This window comes from Lutjanus erythropterus, chromosome 1 (assembly GCF_056507025.1).
Source record: "Lutjanus erythropterus isolate fLutEry1 chromosome 1, fLutEry1.hap2, whole genome shotgun sequence".
NCBI lineage: Eukaryota > Metazoa > Chordata > Actinopteri > Lutjaniformes > Lutjanidae > Lutjanus > Lutjanus erythropterus.
This window is the reverse complement of record NC_139317.1, coordinates 6,565,920-6,592,236: the sequence shown is the minus strand read 5'-3', so window position 1 is coordinate 6,592,236 and position 26,317 is coordinate 6,565,920. Positions and strand designations below refer to the sequence as shown.

General features: G+C 40.2%; 1 protein-coding gene across 1 annotated transcript in view; it reads right to left on the bottom strand.

The window, feature by feature from the left end:
• The window catches only part of LOC146332578 (protein kinase C-binding protein NELL1-like), a 381,691-nt gene extending 357,315 nt beyond the window's left edge, over window positions 1-24,376 (bottom strand). The window contains exons 1-2 of the mRNA XM_084732249.1: window positions 24,258-24,376; window positions 23,634-23,762 (exon numbers count right to left, since the gene is read on the bottom strand). Of these exons, the coding sequence (XP_084588375.1) occupies window positions 23,634-23,762; window positions 24,258-24,306 (178 nt within the window). The 5' untranslated portion in view covers window positions 24,307-24,376. The remainder of the gene's footprint in view (window positions 1-23,633; window positions 23,763-24,257) is intronic.
• Window positions 24,377-26,317: the final 1,941 nt, after the last annotated feature.

Below are 26,317 nucleotides of genomic sequence, written 5' to 3'. Positions count from 1 at the left end.
ACTGTGTGTGTGTATATGTGTGTGTGTCTGTATGTGTGTGTGTGTGCTGCACACCAGGATATGCTGGATGAGTCAGACTTGCAATTTCCACAACCACGTCTTAAAGTGATTTGTACCAACTTTAGACAGGAAGCGACCTGCAAAAAATTGTCCAATAACTGCTCTTGACTGTCTTGAAATGTATGTGTTGAATCAAAACTTAAAAATAACAAATAATGCAAGTTACCTTTCATACAGGAAATGTTGCTTAATCTTTTATATTAAAACTACTGAAAAGAAATTCACAGTTCAAATACAGAAGAGAAAAGTTAAAGCAAGAGTCTGAAGCCACACTTCATTATACAGAATTCCATACTTTTGCTTATATTAAAGTCCAAATTGTAAACTTCATATGATTTGCTGCCAACTGAAAATGTATGAGTCATGTCTAAAAATTCTAAATATGTCAAGTCAAAGGACCAGTGTGCCGGATTTAGTGGCATCTTGTGGTGAGCTTGCAGATTGCAACACCTCTTATCACCCTCCCGTTCCAAGCTTACGTTCTGAAGCCTCCAATTTGGTATTACGAAGGTTGCCATCTTGCTGTCTCGCGACCAGCATCTGTGTCTGTTCAGCAAGAAATAATTCCAGCCTGCCTTGCCAGAAAGTTTCTCATATTACAACCTAACAGTACACTACTCTGAAACCATTTTAGGTGAGAAATGAGGAATACAGTAACGGGACAATGATCCTTATTAGATCAACATTTCCAAGTTTGAGAGTTTGAAATGAGTTTTGTGAGGCTCTGCTGGAAACTGCAAGCACAACGGTTGCCCCCCTGGTCACAATCTCTCTTGTATTACAGCTAAACAGTACACTAAATCATGTTTCTAAAAACTTTTTTGGTGAGAAGTGGGAACATAATAAAATAATCAAATAATGATCTATATTTAATCAGCACTACCTAGTTTGACAGTTTAATCTGTGTTTCGTGAGCCCTGTGTGTTGTACTGGATGACTTACTGAGAACGATCGATCACACAGTAGCCATGCTCTTAAGCATACTGCACTTTTTCATCTATTTTACTATAAATGGAACCGCAATTTACAAAATGAACATCATGCTTTATTGAAGAAAACTTGAAACAACTGATAGAGACCATAAAATTCATTATAGCTGTTTACAGGGGTCATAAATCAAGTGATACCAATCAGTGCAATCAGTGTTTTCATTCATATTCAAAAATAATGCAGATTTAAGGGACTTCTACACTGGCTTCAGTTTTCAGACCTGGAAGCTTCGTCTACTATTTAATATACCGTCCAAGCATGTGGTGAAAACTAGACTGGCAACAAAAATCACAAAAAATGTGAATGATCCTACTGAGAGCTAGTGTTCAGTTTGTCCATTCTGGGCTTCTCTAGAAACATGATGGCGCAAGATGGCAACTTCCAAGGAAGATGACCTGTGCTTTTGGCAGATATAACAGGCTCATTCTAAGGCAACAAAAGCATAATTTAAAAAAGAAAAGAAAACATACTTATGAATATTAGATTCCATTTCTGCCATATCCTGCCAAATGATCCCTGTAAATCTTACACACTGGACCTTTCAAATAAGAAATTCATTATGATTTTATTGTTCATGTATAATTTATCACTAGCCATTGTGAAGTTTCCACTCTGGTGGCTCTGGTTGTAGCAATCTTGGCAGCGCTTCACTCCAAAATAACTCCCGGCCTATCCAAGAACGGGCAAAGAGGTTGAGTGTGGGTTCAGTTAAAGGTCCCAACCCTGCAGCTAGCCATATGTGACAGTACCCACCTGTCACTCAGAGCGGACAAGCCCTCGAATACGCAACGAGTAAGTTATGTAAAAATTCACCCCCTGTCACAAACAGAGAAATCAGCTATAGAGGCTGTAAACATGTTTATTTCTGCTGTAATGTTGGGCATTTTAATGTGGTGGTCAATGGGGATTGTCCCATTTTATGAGCTGCCTCAAGTGACCAATTGGGGAACTACATTTCAGCAATCCAGTGTCGGCTTCATTTTTCAGCCCCAGAGGTTGCAGCTTGAGTTGCACTAAATACAGAATACACAAAAGACCTCACAAAGACCATGAATGTCTCCACCCAATAATATGTTTAACTATATCACTATTGACCCTCCAAACAGCATCTGCTCAATCATAGGTAAGCAAGCATAACAAGGGCTGTCAAGCTTTTCCGTTTCTCTACATGTTGAAGCGGTGTGCAGGAGGCTCTGAGATGAGCGATACACTGCGTGTGGACGGTGGCATCTCTCAAAACATTAAACACAAGGATTAAACTCTGTCTTCATCAGCTCTAACATAAGCCACGAACGTTAGTATATCTGGCTCGCTCGTTCTAGCTTTCTAGCTGCAGTAAGTTTACCTCCAGACAAACTTGTTTGATACCACTGCTTCTGAATTTGTTATGTAGGGGGGTTGATGAGGAGGATGTGGGCTGATGCAGAATCAACACAAAAAACAAACGCAAATGTCAACCTGCTGGTGATGTTAGAAGAAAATCTAGAGAATTTTTAACACTCGTGGTGTTATTCAAAACGACTGAGATGAGTTGGCTGAATGCAACTCACTGCACCAATCTTAACCGGGATTGCCTAATTTTTTCTACAAAAAAAGTCCACACAAAGAGCCTTAAAATACCTCAGCAGATGGTTATGGAGAGGGAGAATTCCTAATATGGATCCCAAACTGCAGAAGGCAGCTTCACTGTCAGAAATAGATGCTTTACAGTAAATCCTCACAATTGATCCCGGTCCGGGAGATGGTCTGAACCAGTGGTATGGATTTTAGTTGAGGGTGTGCCAGATGAAATCATGTTTCTTACATCCAACTGAAAACACTTGTGTCCTGCCATTGTGCCTCTACGCTGCCTTTAATTTGACAGCAGGGGGGCAATAGAGACGCGTCTGTCCCTTTAAAAGATATCGCCCTCATGTACGATGAATAATTCAGATGGAATAATTCCGCCGAGGTTCCTGTGAGGTGGGACCAGTGTCTCGCCTCCTCCAGCAGTAGGACAGCCAGGAAGCTTATACATAAAAGATGAAAGGTTTGATAGCCTCCATTGGATTCAGCAGCTGGGATTGTGCGCCATAGACTTTAGAGTCGTAGCCTGGTTTAGCTCCTCGCAGCTTGTGAACTGCCCACAGCCTCTTGGGCCTGCCAGCATGGGGCTTTCTCTGTAATATCTGTGACATATGCAACCCAGCCCTGCTCTGCAGTCAGAGGGTGGAAGTATAAATAGCAACAACATGGATACAGGAAAGAATGAGACCTCACTGAAACCTGCAGGAATGGTGCAGCCTGCAACGAAAACAGAATAATTGTTTAGGTCACATTGTGATGCTGCTGTATTTGTGTTTATCAAGATTTCTGAAATATGTCATCACCTATTTCTCCTTCTGAAACCACCTACTGTCTAATTTCACCGTAGCATCTGCAACTGGATGCTAAATTCGGCTCTTTAATTTGACATTTTCCTTTTTTTCATTTTGTTGCATGCAGCTTAGTCTCGTCTCCGCCGTGAGAGAACAGACAGATCCGTTCGAGTGGAGCCAAACCTTCTGCCTGCCCGATCGTCTGACACAAACATGATAACATTTCACCGGAGCACATCAAAGATTGGCATATTTTGACTTTCTAAAACAGGAGTAACATGCACAGCGCTGATACGCTCAGAAGAAAGGAAACCTGTAGTGAAATGTGGATTTATCAGCCCGTCTTGTTAACCTTCTACCCTCCTTGTTTACCCCGGGGGTAAATCTGAAATACTGCAACATAAAGGCCAATATTTTGGTTCAAGGCATTTGTCTTTTGATTAACTGTCAAGGAGGTCTATCTGTGGAGGGACCGATATAACTAGCCATCAAATCAATCGTGAACTCCAACGCTACTGCAGAGTCGATGGATTAAATCCCAGCTGGTACTAAAATGGGCCACTGAGTGTTCATATTGATTTATATACAGTAGCAGTAGGTTGACAAGAAATCTGTCAGCAGAATATCTGATGGAGGTTAAAACACTATCAAACCTTTTAAGAGAAAACTGGTAGTGAAGTGGAACTTTGACTCATACCAGCATAGAAAATGCAACAAAATCATTAAGAGCTACAAGCACAAATCTGCAGCCTCTGCAACAGTCAGTGTGTTCATTATTTGGATTCCAGGTTTGATTTTCATGCAAAACCAGCACATTAATTAAACTGCAGGGCAGTGATAGGTTCCTATTCATTGTGAAGGGCCCCGGCATCGCAACCCTGTACCACCCGCTGAGCTACAGAGATTTAAAAGGTGCCCGGCGGCACTGCAGGGGAAAGTTGAGAAAATCTCAACTTTATGCAAATTTCCTCTGATGCAACACGAGCAACAACCCGACGAGAGCGAGTTGCGCTCTTTTAAATGCCCGCAGAAACAGAAGCACAGAGTTGTTTACTAATCTGCTCCACAAGAGGAGTTGGGATCACATCCAGCGCAGATACAGGCCCACAATGCCAATCGGTCTTGCCAGCTCTGGCGTCACAGTGGTATTAAAACAGTTTCAACAATGCATACCGCAAGGTAAAAAAGACTGAGAAACAAAGCTGCTCTGTACTCAGAAAATAAAGTGTGCAACAGGGAATGAACTACTTTGCTGTGTGTAGTACAGCTGCTAAATCACAACTGTCCAGTATGGAAATTTCTTGTTTAATGCAACATAACCACAGAGCTACAGCTTCATGACAGGCCAGACTATCAACTACCTTGTATGTAACTGCAGAGTCAGTAGTGAGCCTGAAGTGGAGCTGTCCACTCTGATGTGGTGCTGATTACTATGTTTCACACAGCAGCTCATTTTCCTTTACTTCCATGTCTATGAGGAATATATAGAACACACTAATGCTTATCTTTTCTGTGGTATGAAGACAGTATTTATGTTTTTGTTTGTACAGTCTGTCAAATATGGTTAAGGAGGTTAAGGAGGACTGTGTGTGTGGAATGGTTAAGGTATTTTCCTAAATAAAATTTTGAGTAATTCTGTCTTAAACCAAGTTTCTCTGGAGTTACAGAGCCTTAGCAGAACAATCTGGTTTGGCGTGGGACGTTTTAGAGTCCTCCAGCAGCTCAGTTACCCCAAAATAAGTTGTGTAACAGGAATATATACATATATATATTTGTTTATAAAAATTCACTGGTATAGGCAAAATTGATTAACTAACTGTGGGCGGACAGTGAGTAAGATCAATAATTTGACACATAGATGTTTTTTGTTTTTGTTTTTTTTTCCTGGAGAAATCAGACGATAATACAGTAACATTAAGTCTAATCAGCTGGCAGCGAAAGCCTACACACCTCACATCCTGCCAAACAATAGGACGCCACTGTTTGATCAGATAGCAATGTCAGCTAGCTGCTTTGGTTTGATTAGAGATTGTGAGAATAACGTTGTCAGCGGCTTGTAAAAACTTCCAAAAAGCATTAGCCTCTGATAGTTGCAGGTGGGGCACGTAGTCACTGAGGAAACGCAGAGTACGGTGAACAGCTGCTGCGCCGAGGAGCGACCGTGTATGTGTGCTTACTGAAAGATTAGGTTAAAGATAGATTATTATAATAATAATTGCGGGAAGCAGGTAGGTTCTGGGACTCAGCTTTGGGGGTGAGGACGGGTGCAGGTTTGCAAATCTGGACCCATGACGGACTCTGGGACCCCCTCACCTCAGATCACTGATTCATAACTCTGCATTCTCTCAGGTCATTGTCAGCCAAAGCAGGCTTAGTTATGTCACCGTGGCGGTTTGTCTTACCCTGTATTTGTGACTTTTCCTGTGAATTTTCTGCATGAAAAAAGAATTTTGTTATCATTTGACGTAACAAATCACCAATACTGAGTTAGCCATTATTGTTTATAGCAGGAGTTGATGTTTTTTAAGCCACAGAGTGCTTAACTGATATATAGATGAGCTGGAACACCCTTCTCTTACACACACAGCTGCTAAGTCAGCAGCAGTTGTAGCATGGCTAATGTTAGCTGGCTGAGCCTCATGCTCAGCACTTTCACCAGTGGTTTCTCAGGTCTGAGAGGTCAGCTGTGTCACAGTCTCTCTCCCATGAAGTTACAAAAAGATCCCCCGTGTCTGTACACTTAGGCTAATAACATAGCTAATTGGCCAATGTGTTTCAATAACATGTAGCTAACTACTTTACCATTATGGATAGATGCTGCACAGTGATTTAGGAGTTTAGCACAAGGTTTTATGGGTAGCCTTTTGTCAATGTTAAGTAAATTAAATGTTTTGGGGCCAAACTGTAGCAGATTTACCTTTAATCAATCAACAATAATTTGACAGCCCTCCTGCAGTAACTAACCTAGTTAACAGTCACCAGAGTATAAACCAGGCCCTTTCAGTAATTAGGCACATGGCCATTTGATGCTTTAAAAGTTATAGGAAGACTTTTAAAATCATTGCAAATTCAAACAGGGAGCCAGGTTGGCTAACACTGGAGTAATATGTCTGTATTTTGTTTGTGCCTTTTAAATAAAATTTGTGTGGCTGCGTTTACTAGTTGGAGATGATGGAGGAATCTCTGGGTTATACCAGCATAAAGTGCACTGCAGTAGTCTAATCAGGAAAAAATAAAAGCGTGGATAACTCTGTGCAGATCTGCGAGGGACAGGAACGACCTTATTTTAGAGATTAGAAATGTGGTTCATTTATTCAGTCTGACCAGAGCAGGGATAACACGTATCCCCACCAGGGATAAAAAATGAATGACCACAGGGGGGATACAAAACCAGAGAGGGGGAAACCCATCCCATCCACACCGACAAGTCACGCCCTGGTTACAGTTAAAAAAAATGAATATCATCTGTTCAATGAAGCTTGGGTGAGTTCGATAATGAAGATATTTTCCCTCGAGTTCTGCCTTTTTTCTGCTATTTCTAATTTTCACGGCCCCTTCCTCGTCTCCACGCTTTCAAAATCCCGACACCGACAATTCCAGCATCACCAGACGACCAGTGACCTTTCTGCCCCAAGTTCCACAAACCAATCAGATGCTGTTCTTGAGACATCATTGCAATCCTGTCAAATATGCAACCCACCACCTCCCCATCATCACAACGACAGGAAGTTGAAGTGTAAGTTTCCATCAACCGCCTGCTGACTTTCCTGCACCGCCACCAGCATCTAGACTCTGTGGGATCCTGTCATATATCCAAGTCATAATGAATGAATCATTGAGGCAAGGGTGAGACATCTATTGATTTTCACAAGTCTTGGACATCTAGCTGGCAGTGGAGGCAGCACTGCCTTTTTTTAACCAATCGCTAACCTCCTGATTAAGTGTTTACATGTGCAATTTACAACCCAATTGGTGTTGAATCATTAGATTAAAACCACGGGTAAAATAGTCCTATAATGTATGAAATCTGGCGAGCTATCAGAGCAGAGTTGTAACTACACACTCCCTGGTGGTGACAGAGATGAAAACATACACCATTAAAGATAATTAGGAGCTCTTCTATTCAATGTATTCTGGGACAGTAATCATTGTAATCAGCAGTAATCGCTGTGCCCTGCCTCAATTTAGCTTAAAAACTTCAGGGAATAATTTTTCCCAACTGCAATTTGAGACCATCATTATTACAACACTGAACACTTCTGTAGTCAAGACTGATGTTTTGCTAAAAGGGTTTTTTACTGTCCATATTATTTCTGTTTCTCTTTTGGTCAAAGAAAAAAAGGCATCAACAAAGTTCTCTCTTGGATCCATTTCCACTGTCAAGTGATTTAGAGTTTTTGTGTCGACTCTTTACCTCAACCTGCTTCATCTATTTATATTTCATGTTGAGATTTCCTTTTGGACCATTCCCAGATTGCTTTTTGACAGCTGCAGGAGAAGTGGTGAGAACCTGTTGTATCCTCTTCTGGGTTTTACGTGCAAGTGGAGAGAGTGGTTGTAATCATGCTGTTAGCTCACTGGAAAAAAGTGAGAACAGCATCTTTCTCAAAACCCAGCACAGTTTGGAGTGTATTTCCTGAACCTCTGAGAAAAGAAATCTGTCTCTCTGATGTACTTTCTTGTGTGATTGGTGCAAATTAAATGACTGACAACAAAACCAAGTGGTTATTGTTTATGTTTTAGATCAACTTTTAATAGATTGATATCATCCATTAGGCTTAAGTGTAGCTTCACTTCAAAGAGGCGATAAAAAAGAATCTCAAGTGTAATAAAAGCTTTAAAATGATGGAAATCTTTACATCAAACAAGGATGAAGTAGCAGTGAGTGTGTAAAACAGGTGATACAGGTAATATCCTATTTATGTTTTGTCAAAAAATTCCATCAAAAGATTATTCATAATGATTAAAACAAGTCCAGTCAGAGGTGCTAGGTGCACAACAAACACGCACAAAATGAAGTAAACAAAAATTAAAACATATATATTATATTTTTATTATATGAACAAATATGATGACTTTAGACTCAACAAGATTAAAAACAACTTGCAACTCTGAAAGCACCAATTTTGTGTGATGTGGTGCTAAACAAATCAATTTTGATTTCGAAATTGGACAACACTAATGACTTGTGACTTCACTTGGACTTGAGTTTTTTGACTTGAAAATACTTGATACCTTCCCTTAAGCCCAAAGATTAAAAATATCTAAAAAATGTGCATCCACACATCAATTAATTTCCCTACATCTCCTGAATCAGCTAAGGTTAAAGCTATTAATTCTCAGCAAGTCGAAACATAATTCCCCAGATCCACTTTGTTTGAACCGATCTGACAGCATCCAATCAAATCACAGGAGAGAACCATGAAGAACTAATGTTATATACTAATGAAATTTAACCCAGTCCAGCTCTGCACGAAAAGTTCAGGTGTATGTATTAATCTGCAGCTGAAAATAGTCTCACTGCATTACAGTTTTTATGTCTGTTTGCGTAACACTTTCTAAAAACTACAGTGCCCATCTGTTACTTTTTAAAAATGAAAACCATATTATTTGCGACCCATTACATTATCTTTTGTAGGAATGAATGGGTGTTGGTCTAAATAAACGGCTACATTTATATAGTTTCGATATTTGTTGCAAAGCACAGGGTGCTGGCCTTATCATCAAGAGCAATCTGGATGTCAGCATCTGGACAAGCATGTGGACAAGAGGAAGTGAAGACCGCCAACCCTGTGATCAGCAGACAACCCGCTCTACCTCCTAAGCCACAGGGGGGTTTAGGAAGTTCCTAAGTATTATTTCCATTGAAAAGTGACTCTAGTCACTCATACAGTACGAGGCAGTATGTACCCTGCCTTTTTCCACACGGCTACCTTTGACACATAAACTAATTCTTCAGTTTGTTTCACTGGTGCTCCTGCAGTCTGGGATCAGATTATTTGGCCCCTTCGTAGCTCTGTTAGTTTAATAAAGTTAACTTGAAAAACCACATCTACGTGACAAATAGAATTAGCCCAGGTTCATTGGCATTCACCCTGACATACAGTAACTCACCTCTGCAGCGGTGCCAGTAATTGAAATTTAGAGTGTGCACATTATGTTGTCTCCCTCCTGTAGCTGTGGCCACGGGTTTGGAGGGCAGAGTGGTAAGACAGCAGCTGATTACTGCCTGTTTTCCGCTGTTAATAAAGCGCTGGCCGCGCCGTAGGCCCCTTGTTTGAGAAACATTCAGTTTTTCCTTTCAACTGCGAGCAATTGCAGAAATTGAGTGATTTCAGAGTCGAAAATGTTGCTGTTCATAACACACCTATTTCAGCTTTCACAATATATATTTTTCCTTACAACAAGTGGTGTTCTACAACAGAAGAGGCAGCTGCAGCCACTTGTGAGCTGATCCAGAAAATATGCTGGATAGGAGACCTCTGTGATGACCTCTGTATTACCACTCTGCTCTGTGAGGCGTAGTGGAAAATCTGAAATCCTCACAAGTTTGAGTCTTCGAGTTTTGGCTTAAATCTACAGTATAACTGTACAACCGCCAGTTTGCTTTGTCAGCTGAAAAGAGTTAAAGTAATGATGTCTAAACTTTGGACTGACTTTCCTCTATTGGTTGGTCGACAGATTGATTGATGTGCTCTTGTCCAACCAAATTCTCATTACTCAAACAGTCGCTCCTGTTACTTTAATAAGGAAAGTTTCTAATCCTTTATTGTCAGAGGACGGGACATATGCAGACCTGTATATTTTATGTTTGAGTGACAGGCTATTTAATTAACATTTACTGACAATTTGTGTGTATTTTACTTTGCCAGACTTCTTTATCAACCAGGGTCGGCAACAACAGTTCAAGCTCAAAGACAGATGAAAGGTTTGCCATGTTCTGTGTTGTTCTCATGTTAACTTTGGAGATATAGTATATAATATAATATAATTGTCCCCATCTTCTGGGGACAGTCCCCATTTCTGGAGGCTGGAAGCTGTCCCCACAAATGTCACCATTTTCAGGACAGGAAGTAGAGTGAAGGAGATAGAAGAAGAAAGGTGAAGGTATGATTACAGCTGGTGTTTTTGAGATGGAATACAAAAATGTGGCATGCAATGGGAATCTGATAACCAAAGTACACTCACTGGCCACTTTATTAGGTACACCTGTTTAACTGCTTGTTGAGGCAAATATCTAATCAGCCAATTACATGGCAGTAACGCAATGCATTTGGGCATATAGACATGGTCAAGAAGTTCAAACCAAGCATCGGAATTGGGAAGAAAGGTGATTTAAGAGATTTTGAACGTGGCATGGTTGTCGGTGCCACACAGGCTTTCAGAAACTGCTGATCTACTGGGATTTTCACGCACAACCATCCCTAGGGTTTACAGAGAACGGTCCAAAAAAAGAGAAAATATTCAGTGAGCGGCAGTTCTCTGGGCAGAAATGCCTTGTTGAGGCCAGGGGTCAGAGGAGAACGGCCAGACTGGTTTGAGACGATAGAAAGGCAACAGTAACTCAAATAACCACTCGTTACAACCAAGGTGTGCAGAAGACCATCTCTGAATGCACAACACGTCGAAACTTGAAGCAGATCACCTTGGAGAAGACCATAGTACTGCAAACTGATTTTCTGACATGGTTTTGAAAGTTACTCAGTACCCAATATTATTTTTACCATGGTCAAAATACATCAAACTAGAGCTGTCCCCCCTTTTTATTTAACAGATTATAATATTGAATAACTTATTAATATATTGACAGCAAACTTAAAATGCCCCTGATTTTCATTTCAGAAATCTGGTCACCTTACATTAGCATGTTGCTAATGAGGCTACTACCACTGGCTGGGACAATTTTGGGGCTGATGTAATATTGGAGGACAGTCAAGAGAAACTGTGTTAATGTTAAGCCTCATTGAAGACAACTACGAGATAACATGCAGAATTTTTTTCCCCATCGACCTTTCAGTTGAAGAGCAGGCAGAATTTCAGTTGACCACAGTTTTCCTTGGTTGACTAAAGCCCTAGACTTTCCTGATATTCATCCTGGTCAGTTTCTGAAGTCAGCCCTGTGAATTCAAACTTCGGCAACCAACAACCAATATAAGCAGGTGGTTAGACGTGGAGACTGATGTCCCAGCTGGATCACATGACAACATGTGACCAGAAGACAGTAAATAAAACCACTTCCAGATTAGAAAAGTTCATACAGTATTTTGATTATTACAGTGAGGCAAGCTTTAGCACAAGTCCCTATTTGCCATTTCTAAAAAGGTTAGAGTCAGCTTTCAGTGGCTTTTCTTGTGAAGAAGGATTTGCTTGGTAGCAACAGTCCGCTGACTCGGTTTGATATAAGCCGTTCTTCTTCTATGTCTGGACACTTTCTCAGTTCTTTTTTGTCCGTGGGTCAGTTTTACATTTTGCGAAAAGAGAAATGCTAACCGTTTGGATGAACCTCAGACCCCTGACACAGCTGACACATCAAAGTCAGCAACGTCTTTACAGCGCCAACGCTGATGCAACTCATTGCTGCATCATAGGCTCCGCTCACAGCACAGCACTCGGCGGGTTCGCCACTCACATGAAAATCAGCATCATTCAAAACAAAACGGTCAACATCTAAAGTATGCATTCAACGAATTACATGACTGAAGGGATTTATAATTATTGCCTTTCATGCCAACTGTTGGACTGTACCTGCTGTTCAGTATGAAGCGGGAGCCAGGATATAGGTGTCTTAGCTCTGCCTCAGGTAAAAAACCTATCAATCAGCACCTCTAAAACTCACTAATCAACACATTATATCTCTCATGTTTTATTCATAACAAAAAAAGTGTTAAAAAACAAATTTTCCTGGTCCTGTCCCTGTAAACCAGCAACTTTTACACTGTAGTTGTTGTACAGATTAAAAAATAGATGTGCTAATTGGTAAGATTATTGTGTGTTTATCTACATATCAAACAGACAGATATGAAACTGGTATCGTAAAAAGAATCAAAGTGTTATTCCTTTGAGTGTGGAAGTGTACAGGTTAAATGTGCGCTTTCCTGAAAACTGCATCAACAACCTACTAATTACGTCAACTAATGACTTCCAGCATTGGCTTCTGAACAACCAGAAGGTGTTGAGTGATTTTTGCATGTATGCGTAGGAAAGTGATGGCAATCAAAGAGCCAGTGTTCCTAGTCAACAAAAAGTTTAACCCTGTCTCTAAACTTTGCTTTGTCTCATTCTGAGAAACCCCCAGTTTGGGGAAGCAGCAGCAGTCTTAGTGCAGGAAGTTAAGCAATATACTGTTGTTGACAGAGTCAGCAGCAAATTTATTTTAGCCACCTTAAAAGGCCCACATACAAAAATCAATGTCAGTTCAGTTATAGTTTTTCATTGCTTTACTTTGCTGTGTGAAAGCCTTTTCCTATGGAAACATTGTATAAGCCAAATATCCTTCTCTCCACACTTCATAGGTGAAATCAGTCGTTTTACCTCACAGAACAGGACCACTGCCTTGATCGGTTAGTTTGTTTGTGTTACTGGGTAACTCTGGTGAATCCAAACTAAGCTTCAAAAACACTGAAGGCAAAATTAACCTTTTAAAACACCAAAGTAACACAATGACACAAATAAAATAACCAGTCAAGATCACAGCAGACCAGCAACTCCCTCATTCTCCAAGGTAAAATTACTGTTTTTTTCTATGGAGTCTGGTTTGTTTGGAGAGAGAGTTGAGAGGGGCTGATGGCAAGGTAACAGGCAAAGAATATTCTATATATAGTGTACACTTCAACTGATATTGTTTTTTTTATGTATGGGGCTTTTTTAAGTGGCTAGCTGCTGACCCCGTCCACATCATGACATTGCTCAGCTTCCTGCACCTGGACTCCTGCTGCCTCCCCGACAAGCATTTTCTGAACTATCCCTTTGAAGCTAAGGCTTATTTTCTGTTACTGCATCACATTCTGCTCCATTTGCCACTGCTGTTTGGTGTTTTACAATGGATTTCTCCCTGTGTGGTTGTTAAAATATCTATGCAAAGTGTCAGAAGTAGAAAAAATCCTCACTCTGGCACAAAAACCTATAGTGCCTACCTACCAATCTATAGTAGATGTTTTAGACATTTTGTTCTGCAATTAAACTCCATTGTGGTTCACTTAACATACCTTAATATACACCATACACCGTGTAAAACAAACAAACAAAAAGGACCAAGAAATGCAATACACATCTGCATTATTCCATATTGAACAGTGGTTGGCATTTCAGAGTGGATTTCTCCTTTAAATGAGGTTGGGAAAAAAAGTTTTGATTAGAATCGACAGGAGGGTCGATTAAAAGTTAATTAAGGACCATTACAGTCCTAAAACCAGACTGCGGAGTTGTTATATGTTCAGAATAATTGGCCTAAAAGGCTGGTAGGAGGTGTGTTTATAGATTTCGGGCATATCAGGATCAAGGCTGCACTTGTTACCATTTAACTGTTTAACATTAATGATTTTGGGTAAGAGAGTCAATGAGGAACAGAGGGATCTATACTGACCAGACAGGTTCACAGATAGATGGTCTCCTACATGTTGTGCAAGTTTCTGTTCATCTTAACATTGTTTATATAATTCAAATAACCTGTACATTATAAAGTATTCTTAAAATAATGCTTTAAAATTGTTAGTGTTGTAATTATACAAAACAAAGAGCAAAAAGAGGGAATCTTACTTCAAAACTGATCATCATACTTTGACTCTGGCCATGTGACAATTAACTTAACCATGCACCATAAAACTCAGTGAAAGCCATTCAGAAGTTTTGAGGGGATAGCTGGGATTATTTAATGTGGGGTTATATGACAGTAAGCGTGTTGCCTAAACTAGATCTCAGTCGGCACACTCCAAGTTTGGAGAAACAGGGTGGTGCCAGCCAGGGGTTAGCAACTAAAGGTATTTTAGCCACTTAAAAAAGGTCCACATGAGAGAAAACTTAGAACAGTTCAAGTGTACTGTATATTTAGAATATTTTCACCGATTTATCTTCCAGTCATGCAGCCTTTTCCCACAGGAAACCGCTGTTACATAAGCTAAATATCGCTGTCTCCACACCAACCAAACTCAATGGGTGAAGTCACTAGTTTTACCTTACAGAACATGAGAGTTTCTGGTCTAGCGTGGCCTCGGTCTTTTAGTTTGATGGTGTTGTTGGGAGACTTCGGTGAATCCAAACAACCCTTTTAAAACACAGAAGTCGAACAATAGCACAAACTAACAGATCAAGTCAGCAGTGGGCCATGCACTGCAAGGTAAAAATACTGATTTCATCCATGGAGTTTGGTTGGTTTGGAGAGAGCATTATCAGCCTGATGTAGGGGTTGTTTCCCATCGAAACGGGGTGTCGGACAGGAAAGAAAAGCGTTGAAAATACTCTAAAAAGCAGCTAAACTACCTTTTGTGGCTGACTTTGTCCACAGCGGTACATTGGTGGCGCCTCTCTGCTTCTCCAAATTTGGGGCAGGCTGACTGGCTACTACTGTAAGTACCTCATGAAACCACACATCAAATAATCCAAACTATCCCTTTAACTACTGATAACTGACAGTTATCAAACTTTTTCATAGTCATGTCTTAGATTTTTTTAGAATTTATTTATCTGCAAATAAAATTAGGTTGTCATATATAAATATGCAAATGTAAATAAATGCATAGCCTCTGGCAGAAAAATGATAGATACTTAAATTATGCAGTCAAAAACAAAATAAAGTAATTCAGCATAACTTGGAAAAGGTGTAGGCTGAATCTACAGCTTACAGCAACTTAGATCAAACAACATAACACAAAACAAAAAAACAACAAATACAATATAACACCAAAAAACAGCTTACAAAAAGCAACTTGCACACGATAAGTTCCTGTACCATGTCCTTCTATGTCAGTCATACAATCATCCATTTTCATATTTGTTCAGTATGTTATTTTTGTTTTCAGTTCCTCGCTAAAACTGCTCCATAAGTTCACTCCTTTATCTGAGATACAAAGTAATTTTGCATTGGTCCTCACCGATGTTTTTTGAACATAAAAATATCTCCAAAATCATGTTGACTTTCTCTCTTTTTAAACAATTTCTGGATACTTTCAGGAAATAGTTGATTTTTTTTGGTTTGTACATTGTTTGAATTGTTTTAAAGGCAATGAAAAATTCAATTCCAGAGCCTTCAGTCTGATAAACAGAGAGTTTGTTGGTTCTCTGTGTCTCAGTTCTGTTTTTAGTATGATGATTGGATTGTTATTTGTTTCATATGTATTTCCCTACACTTAAACAAAGTAATAAATGTACTGCTGTACAAAGGAACGGGTGTACGATGAGGCTTGATTTAAAAACTATTTAACTTTATATAATATTGCACTTGACTTAGACATTTTGGCCTTGATGTCAATAAAATATCATTCAGTAGAAATACAGTAATTTAGTATTCAGGTCTTTCATCTACAGCCATGGCATTGGGACTGTGAGGGTGATGACACACCACACAATAAAACTGCTGGACGGATCAGAAATGAAGAAAGCACTTTGCGTTTTTTGGGGTTTTTTTTTTTAGATCTTTGTCTTCATACACTGGTGCAAAACAATCTGAAGTCTGTCCTGAGTGTGGCATTAAATGAAAGGTCATGTTGTTACCTGAATCAAAAGGCTTTATCCTCTGTGCAGTGGTCATTTTAGGACATCTCAAGCTCAGCGAGTCTGTCTCAGCACTAAATTGTCAGACTTGGTTGCTCAAAGGGTTTTGTTCGGCTTTCATGAATGTTACCTCGGTCTGTCAAAACAGACCCATGAAAAAAACTCCTAAAACATGATGTGGATAAACACACACAAAAAACAGGACCTGATTCAAAAGGAATCCAAGGACAGTCGGCTTCTGTTCAGACAGATCAGAGGGTAACTAGATTCTATTCAAAATGAGGTCAACCCACACACATCCAGATAGAGAGACGAGCACCCAAACTGACAGCAGCGTGATGTGGCACCAATTAATGAGCAATCACAGTTTAAAGAAGTTGCAATGTGTGTCGTTTTTCTCTAGACTTCACATTTCACACATTTTTCTCCTGCGACAGATATGACATAGCTCGTGATTGGAGCAGATGGTAAATCACAAGTCTGCTTGGATTCACTCGACTATTGGTGATGCTACTGCAGTGCACAGGTCAGACTCTACTGGTACAAGGCAGCGCAGCTGAGCAAAAAAAAGTGACATCTAGGGGATTAAATTAAAGGATTAAAAAAAGAAAAAAATGCTTCTGCCCCCATTTAGGGTTCAGTCCAGATGATAAAGGTGAGCCAAGACAGTAATTTGTCGTAATGAGCACGTAACAGCGAACATGAGAGAAAAGGTGAGATGTGAAGTTGTCGGTGTGGCAGTAAATGTACAGTTTAGGTTTGAGTTTGTCAGTGAGTAAGCAGCATCTCAAGACCAAACCAAAGATCCTGAGTGTGTGTTGTTTCCCAAATGTGGGGAATAGCATTGCTATGACGATCAGCTCCGCCCACACTGAGGGAGTACTATCTGCACTGAAGCCGAGTTGAGCCATTTTACACGTTTTACACAAATACCATCATAATAACACATACCCTGGTAAAATGCTACGAATGTAGGAAAAAATAGACACAGCCCAAGGATAGTCAGAGGGTCTATTCTCCGGGAACCACGAATATCAGCACCAAATTTAATGGTAATCCATCTAATAATTGTTCAAGAATTTTATAAAATGTCAAGGGGTTACCCCAACTGAAGATTTTCCTAATCAAGTATTAGTCTTTAGTTAAAGCCAATCGTCATCTCCTCACCACACATTGAAGTTATTAATTTAATTATTTAAATATATATATTTTGGGGGCACAAAGCGAGTCGCCTGTTAAATACTAACAGCTAAATCAGTAATGATTCTTAAAGTGTTGTAACAACCAACAAGGAAAGTAAATTTCAACAGGGTTTAACGTCACACTAGTCTCATTGTTCAAAACAAAGGAATAAATACTTCCAACTACTTATGAAGTAACTCGCTAAGTTACAAACTCGATATCAGTTGCTTCACGCCTCCTGTCCCCACCTGAAACTGCAGTGTTTTCATCATCCCTGTAGTCACTATATTCCCCCTTAGTACCGTCACTATATTCCCGGCCATCAAAACAGCCTCCATCGGTCTCAGAGGCAGTATTCCAGTCTAACAGGACTGCTAACTGAGCTAATGGGCTAATGGCAGCTACAGCACAGTTAGCAGCAGTGTGCTAGTGACAAGAAAAAATAAAAGGTCTATGTTACAACAATACCCAGGGCCTAACAGCAAGGCACAGCTCCTAAATGAAACTGGTCGGCTGAGACCCTTCTCACCAAGTAATGGTCGACTATTAGGGAGCAGCCCTAAAAATGTCATGCATGTTTTTTTCAAGAACTGGGTCCCCTTTTGGCAGTCTGACAAGGAAAGCGGTGTGTGATTGATGCACTAGCATGTGATTGAAGTTGAGATATTTCACTCACTGACAGACTAACGTGTAGTCACCGGGGGATACCAAAATACAAACTGGTAATCACCATTAGAAGAATTTTAAATCTAAATCAACACTGGGACTGAGGGGGGTCTGAGTAATGAGGTTGACAATCTGGGTTCCGATGTAGGATGAGAAACTAGGTCATGGACAAACTAACTTTTTTCAATACGTCACAGAAGTTCCCCACAATGTAAGGAACCCTGCTGATGAAAGGCACAAACCACACCAAGTATGCAAATATCTTTTTTTTTTGTTCCCTGCTTTTAGGGAACGGTGGGGGATTATTAGCATTTTTCTTTCTTTTCATCACAAGGTTGGATCACATCCAGAAAGGGACCTTTGAGTGGAGGCTGCACTCGTCTGCCTTCCCTAAAACTGGCTGTCATGAACAGCACTGGTGCGTTATTCTGGTGAAACTGTAAAGAGAAGAGATGCTGGAAATCTATTTTCTAATACAAACCATCTGTTGTTTGTTAATCACTGGCTGACTGGAGAGACTGGTCCCAGTGTCCAGCCAGAGACGCTGCCAGAGCACCCCTCCTTCTCCCTCAGTGCTATCGACACTAATTGGAACGCCACTTTGATCTTTTTTCCCAGCCATTTCACCAGCATTACAATATGTTCCTCCACAATTTATGCAATCACATAAAATATGGTATTGAGCTCAGTGCACAACATGATTGCATACACCGTACATAAATCATCTTGAAAAATCACTGACCCAATCAGCCACAGAGGCTCCAGCACAGCTCCTACTAGATGCCAGCTAATCACAGACTGTTTGATGCATCAACTTCTCCACTTTTTAAAAGAACCTGCAACTTTGGCTGCAGTTGCTCAGTGGAGCCATCTGGGTTACAGGGCCATGAAAGCAGCATACGGGTGGGAGAAGTGTTAAATAGGTCACAACGCAAGCATCCTCTCCAGTACTCGCAGGTCCAGTTTTCCCCAATGGATTAGCCTCCCATTTCCCACACTATCTGGCGGCTGCACCTCGACCCTGGGAGCCTGGAAACCGCAGGGAGAGCTGCTCCAAGTGGGAGTGTGTGTGGGCATGTGTGTATCAAGTAAAAAGTGAGGTTGTGTATCCTGTATGGCCTCCAGCCTTGAATCTTGGACAGCTTCACCTCGGCAGAGTCGGCCAAGCTGTCCTGCCTTCATTCATACACAGCCAGTGGCGCAGCGAGCCAAGCACTCTAGAAAATAAAACCACATGCATGCACACGCGCACGCACACACACACGCACACACACGCACACACACAGAACACCACCACTCTGCCGATATGAGTCTCAACACCCTGTGCTGCTTATTTGGGATTCAAGCTGCTGGTGTTTGTGCCAGTATCTTTGAATTTGAATATTTCCATGCCAGAAAAGTAAAAAAGACTCAGTGTTTCTCCCCAGCATTGTGGTTTCATGCAGGTTGAAACAGCATCAGGCCATTGTGAAACAATGAAACTCTGCAATGACAATTTAATGAATCTCATAAATATGGCACTATAAAATATGGCACTATAAAATATGACGCTATATACCTAAAGCAATAACAGAAAGTTTTCAACGATGATAATACATTTTACACTGCAAGATTTCCTGGTTGGAAATGTATCACAAAGAAGCACATAGTGACCAACTAAGGATGTCAAAAGTATCAAAGTATCAATACGTTTTCAATACCCAATAATGTGTCATAGTATTGAAAGTAGTGGTGGAAGGATAACAGGATAGAAAGTACACCATAAGAAATTGTCTTACAGTATGAATTTTGATATCGTGGGAAAGCCCTCACTTTGCTTGACCAAAATCCAATATGATAATAAGCAAGCTTGGGGAGTAACAGTTACATGTAACAGGATTACAAAATAAGGGTACAACAAAATAATTATATTCCATTAGTTACAAATATCAGATAACAGTTACATGGGGATTATTAGCAGGATTACAAATTTAAAATACATTTTAAGGAACCATATACATGTGCAATGTGCACACGAAAAAAATAAATGCCGTTGCTACCTAAAAATTTCACCATTAACATATCTCAGCAACCATTAACATTAGCAACACAGACAACTGCTAACTGTAGCTACACACACCAACTACTAACGTTAGCTACACAGACTAAATGCTAACATTGGCTGTAACAACCAACCGCTAACGTTACCTACACAGCCCAAATGTTAACATTAACTACACACAACAGACACAACAGACAACTGCTAACTTTATCTTCACAGACCAACTAATAGCTACATAAACCAACCGCCAATTTTAGCTACTCAGACCAACTGCCATTTTAAGCTACACAGAGCAACTGCTAACTTTAGCTACACAGACCAACTGCCATTTTAAGCTAAACAGACCAACTGCTAACGTAAGGGGTAATCAAAAAGATGATTTGGTAAATACTAACTAACTATCAGAATACATTTTGAAAGTAACCCTCACAATTCTGATAAAAAGTTACAAAAAAGTATAAAAAACAACAGATAAAAAAAACAAAACAAAACAATAAAGACCATTAAATGTTCTTGAAATACCTCTGTGATATGTGAAACATGTCCTAGTAATACAGTTAAGAGTGTAGTAATAACTACCATGCAGTTCCCAGACAGGTTTTTTTTACCTCTGCAGAAGAATTTAGATTGAAATTTAAATATGTACCGTTACAGTCCATGCTTTAAATTATGCTGTGATATATATTTTAGGCCATACCACCCATCCCTAATTGAAAGTACCGAAGCTATAAAAAAAAAGATCTAAGTTCTCATTTAAGATCTCAGTTCATTTCAGTCTTTATTGTCCTGCCTGAAATTTAGCTCACGGCAAAACCAGACAGAGTTCAGCGACTTTTTCTGCACCGGCACTGTGTGCAAGTTATCTTCTTTTTTTTTTTTTAAATAAAAACAATGATCCCATTTTGTGTGTTGAGGACTTTTTTGTTTTTTTGCTGTGGTATCATTGAGTATCTTTTTTTATATGCATCTCATATCTTGACAACTCTACAATGAGTTAATCACTACAAAAAGTCTCTCTCCCAGTTGTCAGGATATCTTTCTTTTTCACTGTTTCCCATCTTTGCTCTTTCTACTTCTAGTCAATTCATCCTCTGCTTAAAGCTGAGGACACTACAGGAAAGTGGAACAAAATTAACTAAATGATGTTGAGTCCTTTTCAGAGAAACGACTGAGCAAAGCGAAGATATCCTCTGACAGTGGAAACACATCTCTAACCACCCTCGACTTGGTTCATATTGTATCAGTGGTTCATCTTCCCAGGATTATGATCTATGATTATGGGATAGTGCTTCTCTTTTCTGTCGAGGCGCCAAACATTCCATCCATATGATATGTGCCCTTTAGCGTCCTCACACTGAGACACCATTAACCAGTAGTTGTTGGGATTACGCAATGTTGGAGATTGTAAGAAACAAGTGAAGTGTTGTAAAAATCCTAAACTGACAGCACGCTCAAGTGTGATGAGAAAGAGGCTGAGAATCTGATGATGTTTGTGCCAGTATCGTTGAATCTGAATATTTCCATGCCAGAAAAGTAAAAAAAATAAATAAAACAACAACATTGTATTTTCATGCAGGTTGAAACAGCATCAAGTCATCTCGAGACAATAAAAGTCTTCACTGACAATTTGACGTCAGTGCTGTCAACGTCAATGTTTCATTGCAAGTTTCCCCAAATCATTTTGCAAAATGAGCAAATCAAAGTTCTGCTCTTCTTTTCCTTTCAGTAGGGTTCTTACGGGTGCTGGAAAACCTTGAAAACCCTTGGATTTTAATGTAGTGTTTTCAAAGTTTTAAAATTGCTTGGATTTTCTGATAGAGCACTTTAAACTGCTTGAAATTGTGCCTGCATTACTATCAGGAAACATCACTATCCAACTGAGTACTTCACTCATTAGATAAAGGAATAAGAGGAGTCGCAGAGAGCCTGATGGCTTTGCTCTTTCACACAAAATGAAGACGACTCTGGACACTCTTGTGCATGTGGCTACACGCAGCGTGATCTGCCGGTCTTTGTTGATGTGCATCCTCTGATAGAAGAGTGAGTGAGAGGCTAACAACGACAACAGGCTGTGAGGCTGCCATTCCAGTGAAAACTGGCTTTAAAAACCAAATATTAGGGCTGAAATCGATTAATTTGTTATTTTCTCAATTAACTGATGAGCTGTTTGGTCCATAAATGTCAGAAAATGGTGAAAAATGTTGGTCACTGTTTTCCAAAGCCCACGCAGTCGTCCTCAAATTTCAAATTTTCAGTTTACTGTCATAGAGGAGTAAAGAATAAATGGAGAAGCTGAAATCAGAAATTTCTTTAGTGATTGATTCAACAGTCAATTAATAATTTCTTTTTTTTTTTTTAATTAAGTTTTTGCCATGTTATAGAAGGATGCCAAGTCTACTGACAGTCAGGTGACACGTTACCAAACATGAAACTTTACTGCATTTTCCTTTAATTTGTCGCCCTTCTGCAAGAATGCTATCACAAAACATCATTTTGGTCATTTATAACACAATAACATCTGATTCAATGTCATAAATAAGTGAAATAATCTTTTTCGGTGTATATCTTTACATTAGAGATGCATGATAAATTATTGTCCTATCACAACCTCACCAGTCAATATCGGTATCTTTGTGTATTAGCAGATATATATCTGCTATAATAATATCTGATTTGTCCCATTATATTAAAGGAATTAATCTGAATTCTAAGGCAAAAATCTCTACAAAAGCCAAACAATATTTGTGAGCTTTACTAGTTTTCTAAAACTTTGAAAACTAGAACCATTTGAAGAGTCAGAACTGTTCTTTGTTTTTGTTATAATAGTGATGTCAGCTATATTTGGTTTGGTCAGAGCTGTGGAGCAGTAAATCATCCATCTTTGCTCACTGCATCTTTGCCTTTCTTACCCTCAGGTGTGCATAAACTACAGCTTATATGAGCTTCAAATTCAAATGCAAAAATGTTAAATTACTGGTTATCTCATCAGTATTGGACATGAGAAGCAGTTAATTGTAGGTTACTGGTATCAGATGAAAAAATCCATATCGAGCATCCCTAATTTATCTCATTTACCACAGTTGTAAGGTTCTGGAAAAGCTTGAAAATGCACCTTGAAAAAGCTTGAAAAGTCCTTGGTGTAGGAACCCTGTTCGAGGCTCTAAACATCGCTGCCACACACTCTGTGCCCTTCAGGGTCCTCACACTGTGACACACCTGATATCCATTAACCACCAGTTGTTGGGATTACACAACACTGGATGTCGTTGCAAACAGTGTTGTAGAAATCCACACGCACACACACACACACACACACACACACACACACATACACGCAGCTCTGCTCAAGTGTGTCCAGAAAGAGGCTGAGCATCTGCTGCCTGGGACAAATTAAATGTGGAGTAATTATGAGAGGAGGCTCCCCGGAGTGTTCTGCCTCAGCGTCCCAGCTAATACTGTGACACCGAAAGGTGTGGCGCTGCGTGGCTCTTCTCACACTAACTAATGAAACAAAGAGCGTGCGTGCGCGTGTGTGCGCGCCCAGCCGTGACACAGAAGACAAAGACGTTTCTGAACTTGAGCAGCGCGACTAATGTGGGATAAAAATGGGCAGGAATAAGTGCGTGCGTTACCTCGGAACAGGAAGGCTTTGCTGGTGTTGTGAAGCCCCGCCACTTGGGTAATTCCATAGGTGGCATTAGCCAGGTCAAGTTCATTGATGATATCAATCTGGTAGTCTTGATCTGATCCGAAAGCCAAAGCTGAGGAGGAGAGATGGAGGTTAGATGATGGTGATGAGGGAATTAAACCTAACTGGGCTTTTAAATTAAAGTCCTAATTCATTTTACAAACACACATGGTCACTGCTTGTGTGCATTCCACTACACTAAAATGGCTGATTGTGGAAAAAGTCACGCAGTTTTCTATTTAACGCGAACGCTGCCCACTAAAATTGCGCCGTATCTGCCCGCAGCCAACACCTGTGTTCTCCACGGGCTGAAGGTGCACGGTGCGCGCACGGTGTGGTAAAAGGTGTTTCTCTTTTACCTCCTTTATCCTGGGCATTTCCAAATATTAACTCTGAAAAACTGATTTAAAAAAACAACAACTGCAGTCCGGAGACACTATCAGAAAATCTGACATGCTTGCGCGCAAGGTGCAAGCTGAGGAGCGTAAAAAACAAGACGATAAGAAACGCGTGTCACTCGCAATGAAATTCTTCATTGCGATCAGAGAGCCACAAAGCTTCTACTCACCTGGTTTGGTAAAAAAGAAAAAGGATAACAAAGCCACGTAAATATCCATTTGTGTTGGAGTTGCGCTGTTCAGAGTCCTCAGCCGTGCGCTCTGCTGCGTATCCACACTAACCCGCTCAGGTCCGTCTGGCGCTGTGCGCCGCTCTCACTTCGCCTGGATGTGGAGGAACGGAGGAACGGTCCACAACACGGGAGCAGGGGTTTCCTCACTGCTCAATCACACCAGTTTACAGTGTTTGAATGCCGCCAATCAGTCACTGCGGGGCATCGACGACGACATGCGTGTGCGTTTATCTAGGAGATCTTTAAAACTGGACCGCAGATGGGCAATTTTAGAATATTTTCGAGCATCAATTTGCAAAGTTCCCCCCGCTCAGACCACAGAAACTTCCAATTTTGGAGGTGAGAAAAAGGATTTTCAAAAGAAAGTCGGTGGGAATTCTCTGTAATAGATAGGTAGGCTGCTCTCACTTGTCACAGCAGAGATTATTCAAAGAATTTCCAGCCTCACGGGACAAATTAACAACACTGCAGAACAGACTGTATTAACTGCGTGAAGACACTGTAGCCTGCACAATATGCACTAAGTGTGAAGAAATTATATACTAGCACAGACACAGAGAAGGAATCCTGCACCCCCCACCCCCCATCACTTCCTCCAGCTCCTAAATCGACTTCTCCTCCTCCTCGTCCTCCTCCTCCTCCTCCTCCTCCTCCCTGCTTCACAGAATCCCTTGGATTTATAAGCGCTGCCGCTCCAGTCCTCTTTCCTCTGGGGCCTGTCCTTATTGAGAACCATTAATCATACCCTTCTCCTGCCTGCCTCTAATTTGTGTACATTGTCAGGTTGTCTGGGTTACCTGCATCAACACAAACCGGTGAGGGAGACAGCAGCAGCAGCGTCTGCTTAGTGATTATGGCAGTTACACAGTGTGCACCGCCTGCTCCTCCTGTGCATGACTGTTCTACACCAGGGATGGTTTAATGTCTGCTTTGGGATGCAGGTCACTGTTCCACCCTCTCAAATTAGACTGTAAACAATGGCAGCATTCTGCAAGCCTATCCACTGATCCAGAACCGAAAAATCTTGAAGGGGGGAAAAACACATTATTTGAAATTACAGGTTGCAGAGCAGCAAGGAGAAAAAGGGAGGGAAGGAGAATTTAAATTGTTTTTTTTTTTTTTTGTTGTTGTTTTTTTTTGACAGGCGGCAAGCTTTACAGGCAACATAATTCCTGCCTTTCACGCCTTTAATGAGTAAAGAAGAACCAATTCAGCATCTCATTTTTTTTTTAAATGTACTTGTCCAGTTCATTTACACTTTCTGTCTCTTCATAAATAGCAAAATCACTGGTGGAATAATCTACTGAAGCCTGGCAGATGTAGTTAAGGTTCCTGTTACCACCCACAGCCTGCCAAGGAAAACAAAAGAACAGTAAAGTAAAGAATGTGTGCAGATTTTAATGAATCCTTATTCAATGACAGTGCTTTTCTAATGATGATTTAAAGGTCAGAAGACAAATAGATGTGTATGTTAAAAGTGGATAAAATTAGTTTGAAATGTCAAAGTTTTTTAAATGCCTTGGTTACATATATAACTCTTGTTTCAATGGCATATGACTGCGGTGCACAAACAGAGAATAATTGAACTAATCAGAGTTTAGCAACACAGGTTCAAAATGAATAAATCCAGATTTAAAATTAAACAGAGCTCTGCTGCATAATTAAAAACCAATCTCTTTTTAATAAATCCAGGTTTATTGACATCTACTGAAATTAAAGTTAGTTTTATCAGTATGAAGATTCTTGCTAACCCAGATTTAAACAAATACATTAACTATAAATTCAAGTGCTGTCGGAACCTAGTAAGTAAATAATTAAGAGGGGAAGGGGACCGTAAATTTTCACCTGTTTTATAAACCTTAATAACACATTACATTGTTTGCTGGCTGGCTAAAAAGTCAACAAAACATTGCATTGATTGCTAGCAGGCTAAAAGTTCAGTTAGCTTTCTCATGATGGCTCGGCAGAGAGGCTTTCTCCTCCTTTGAGAAAAACTT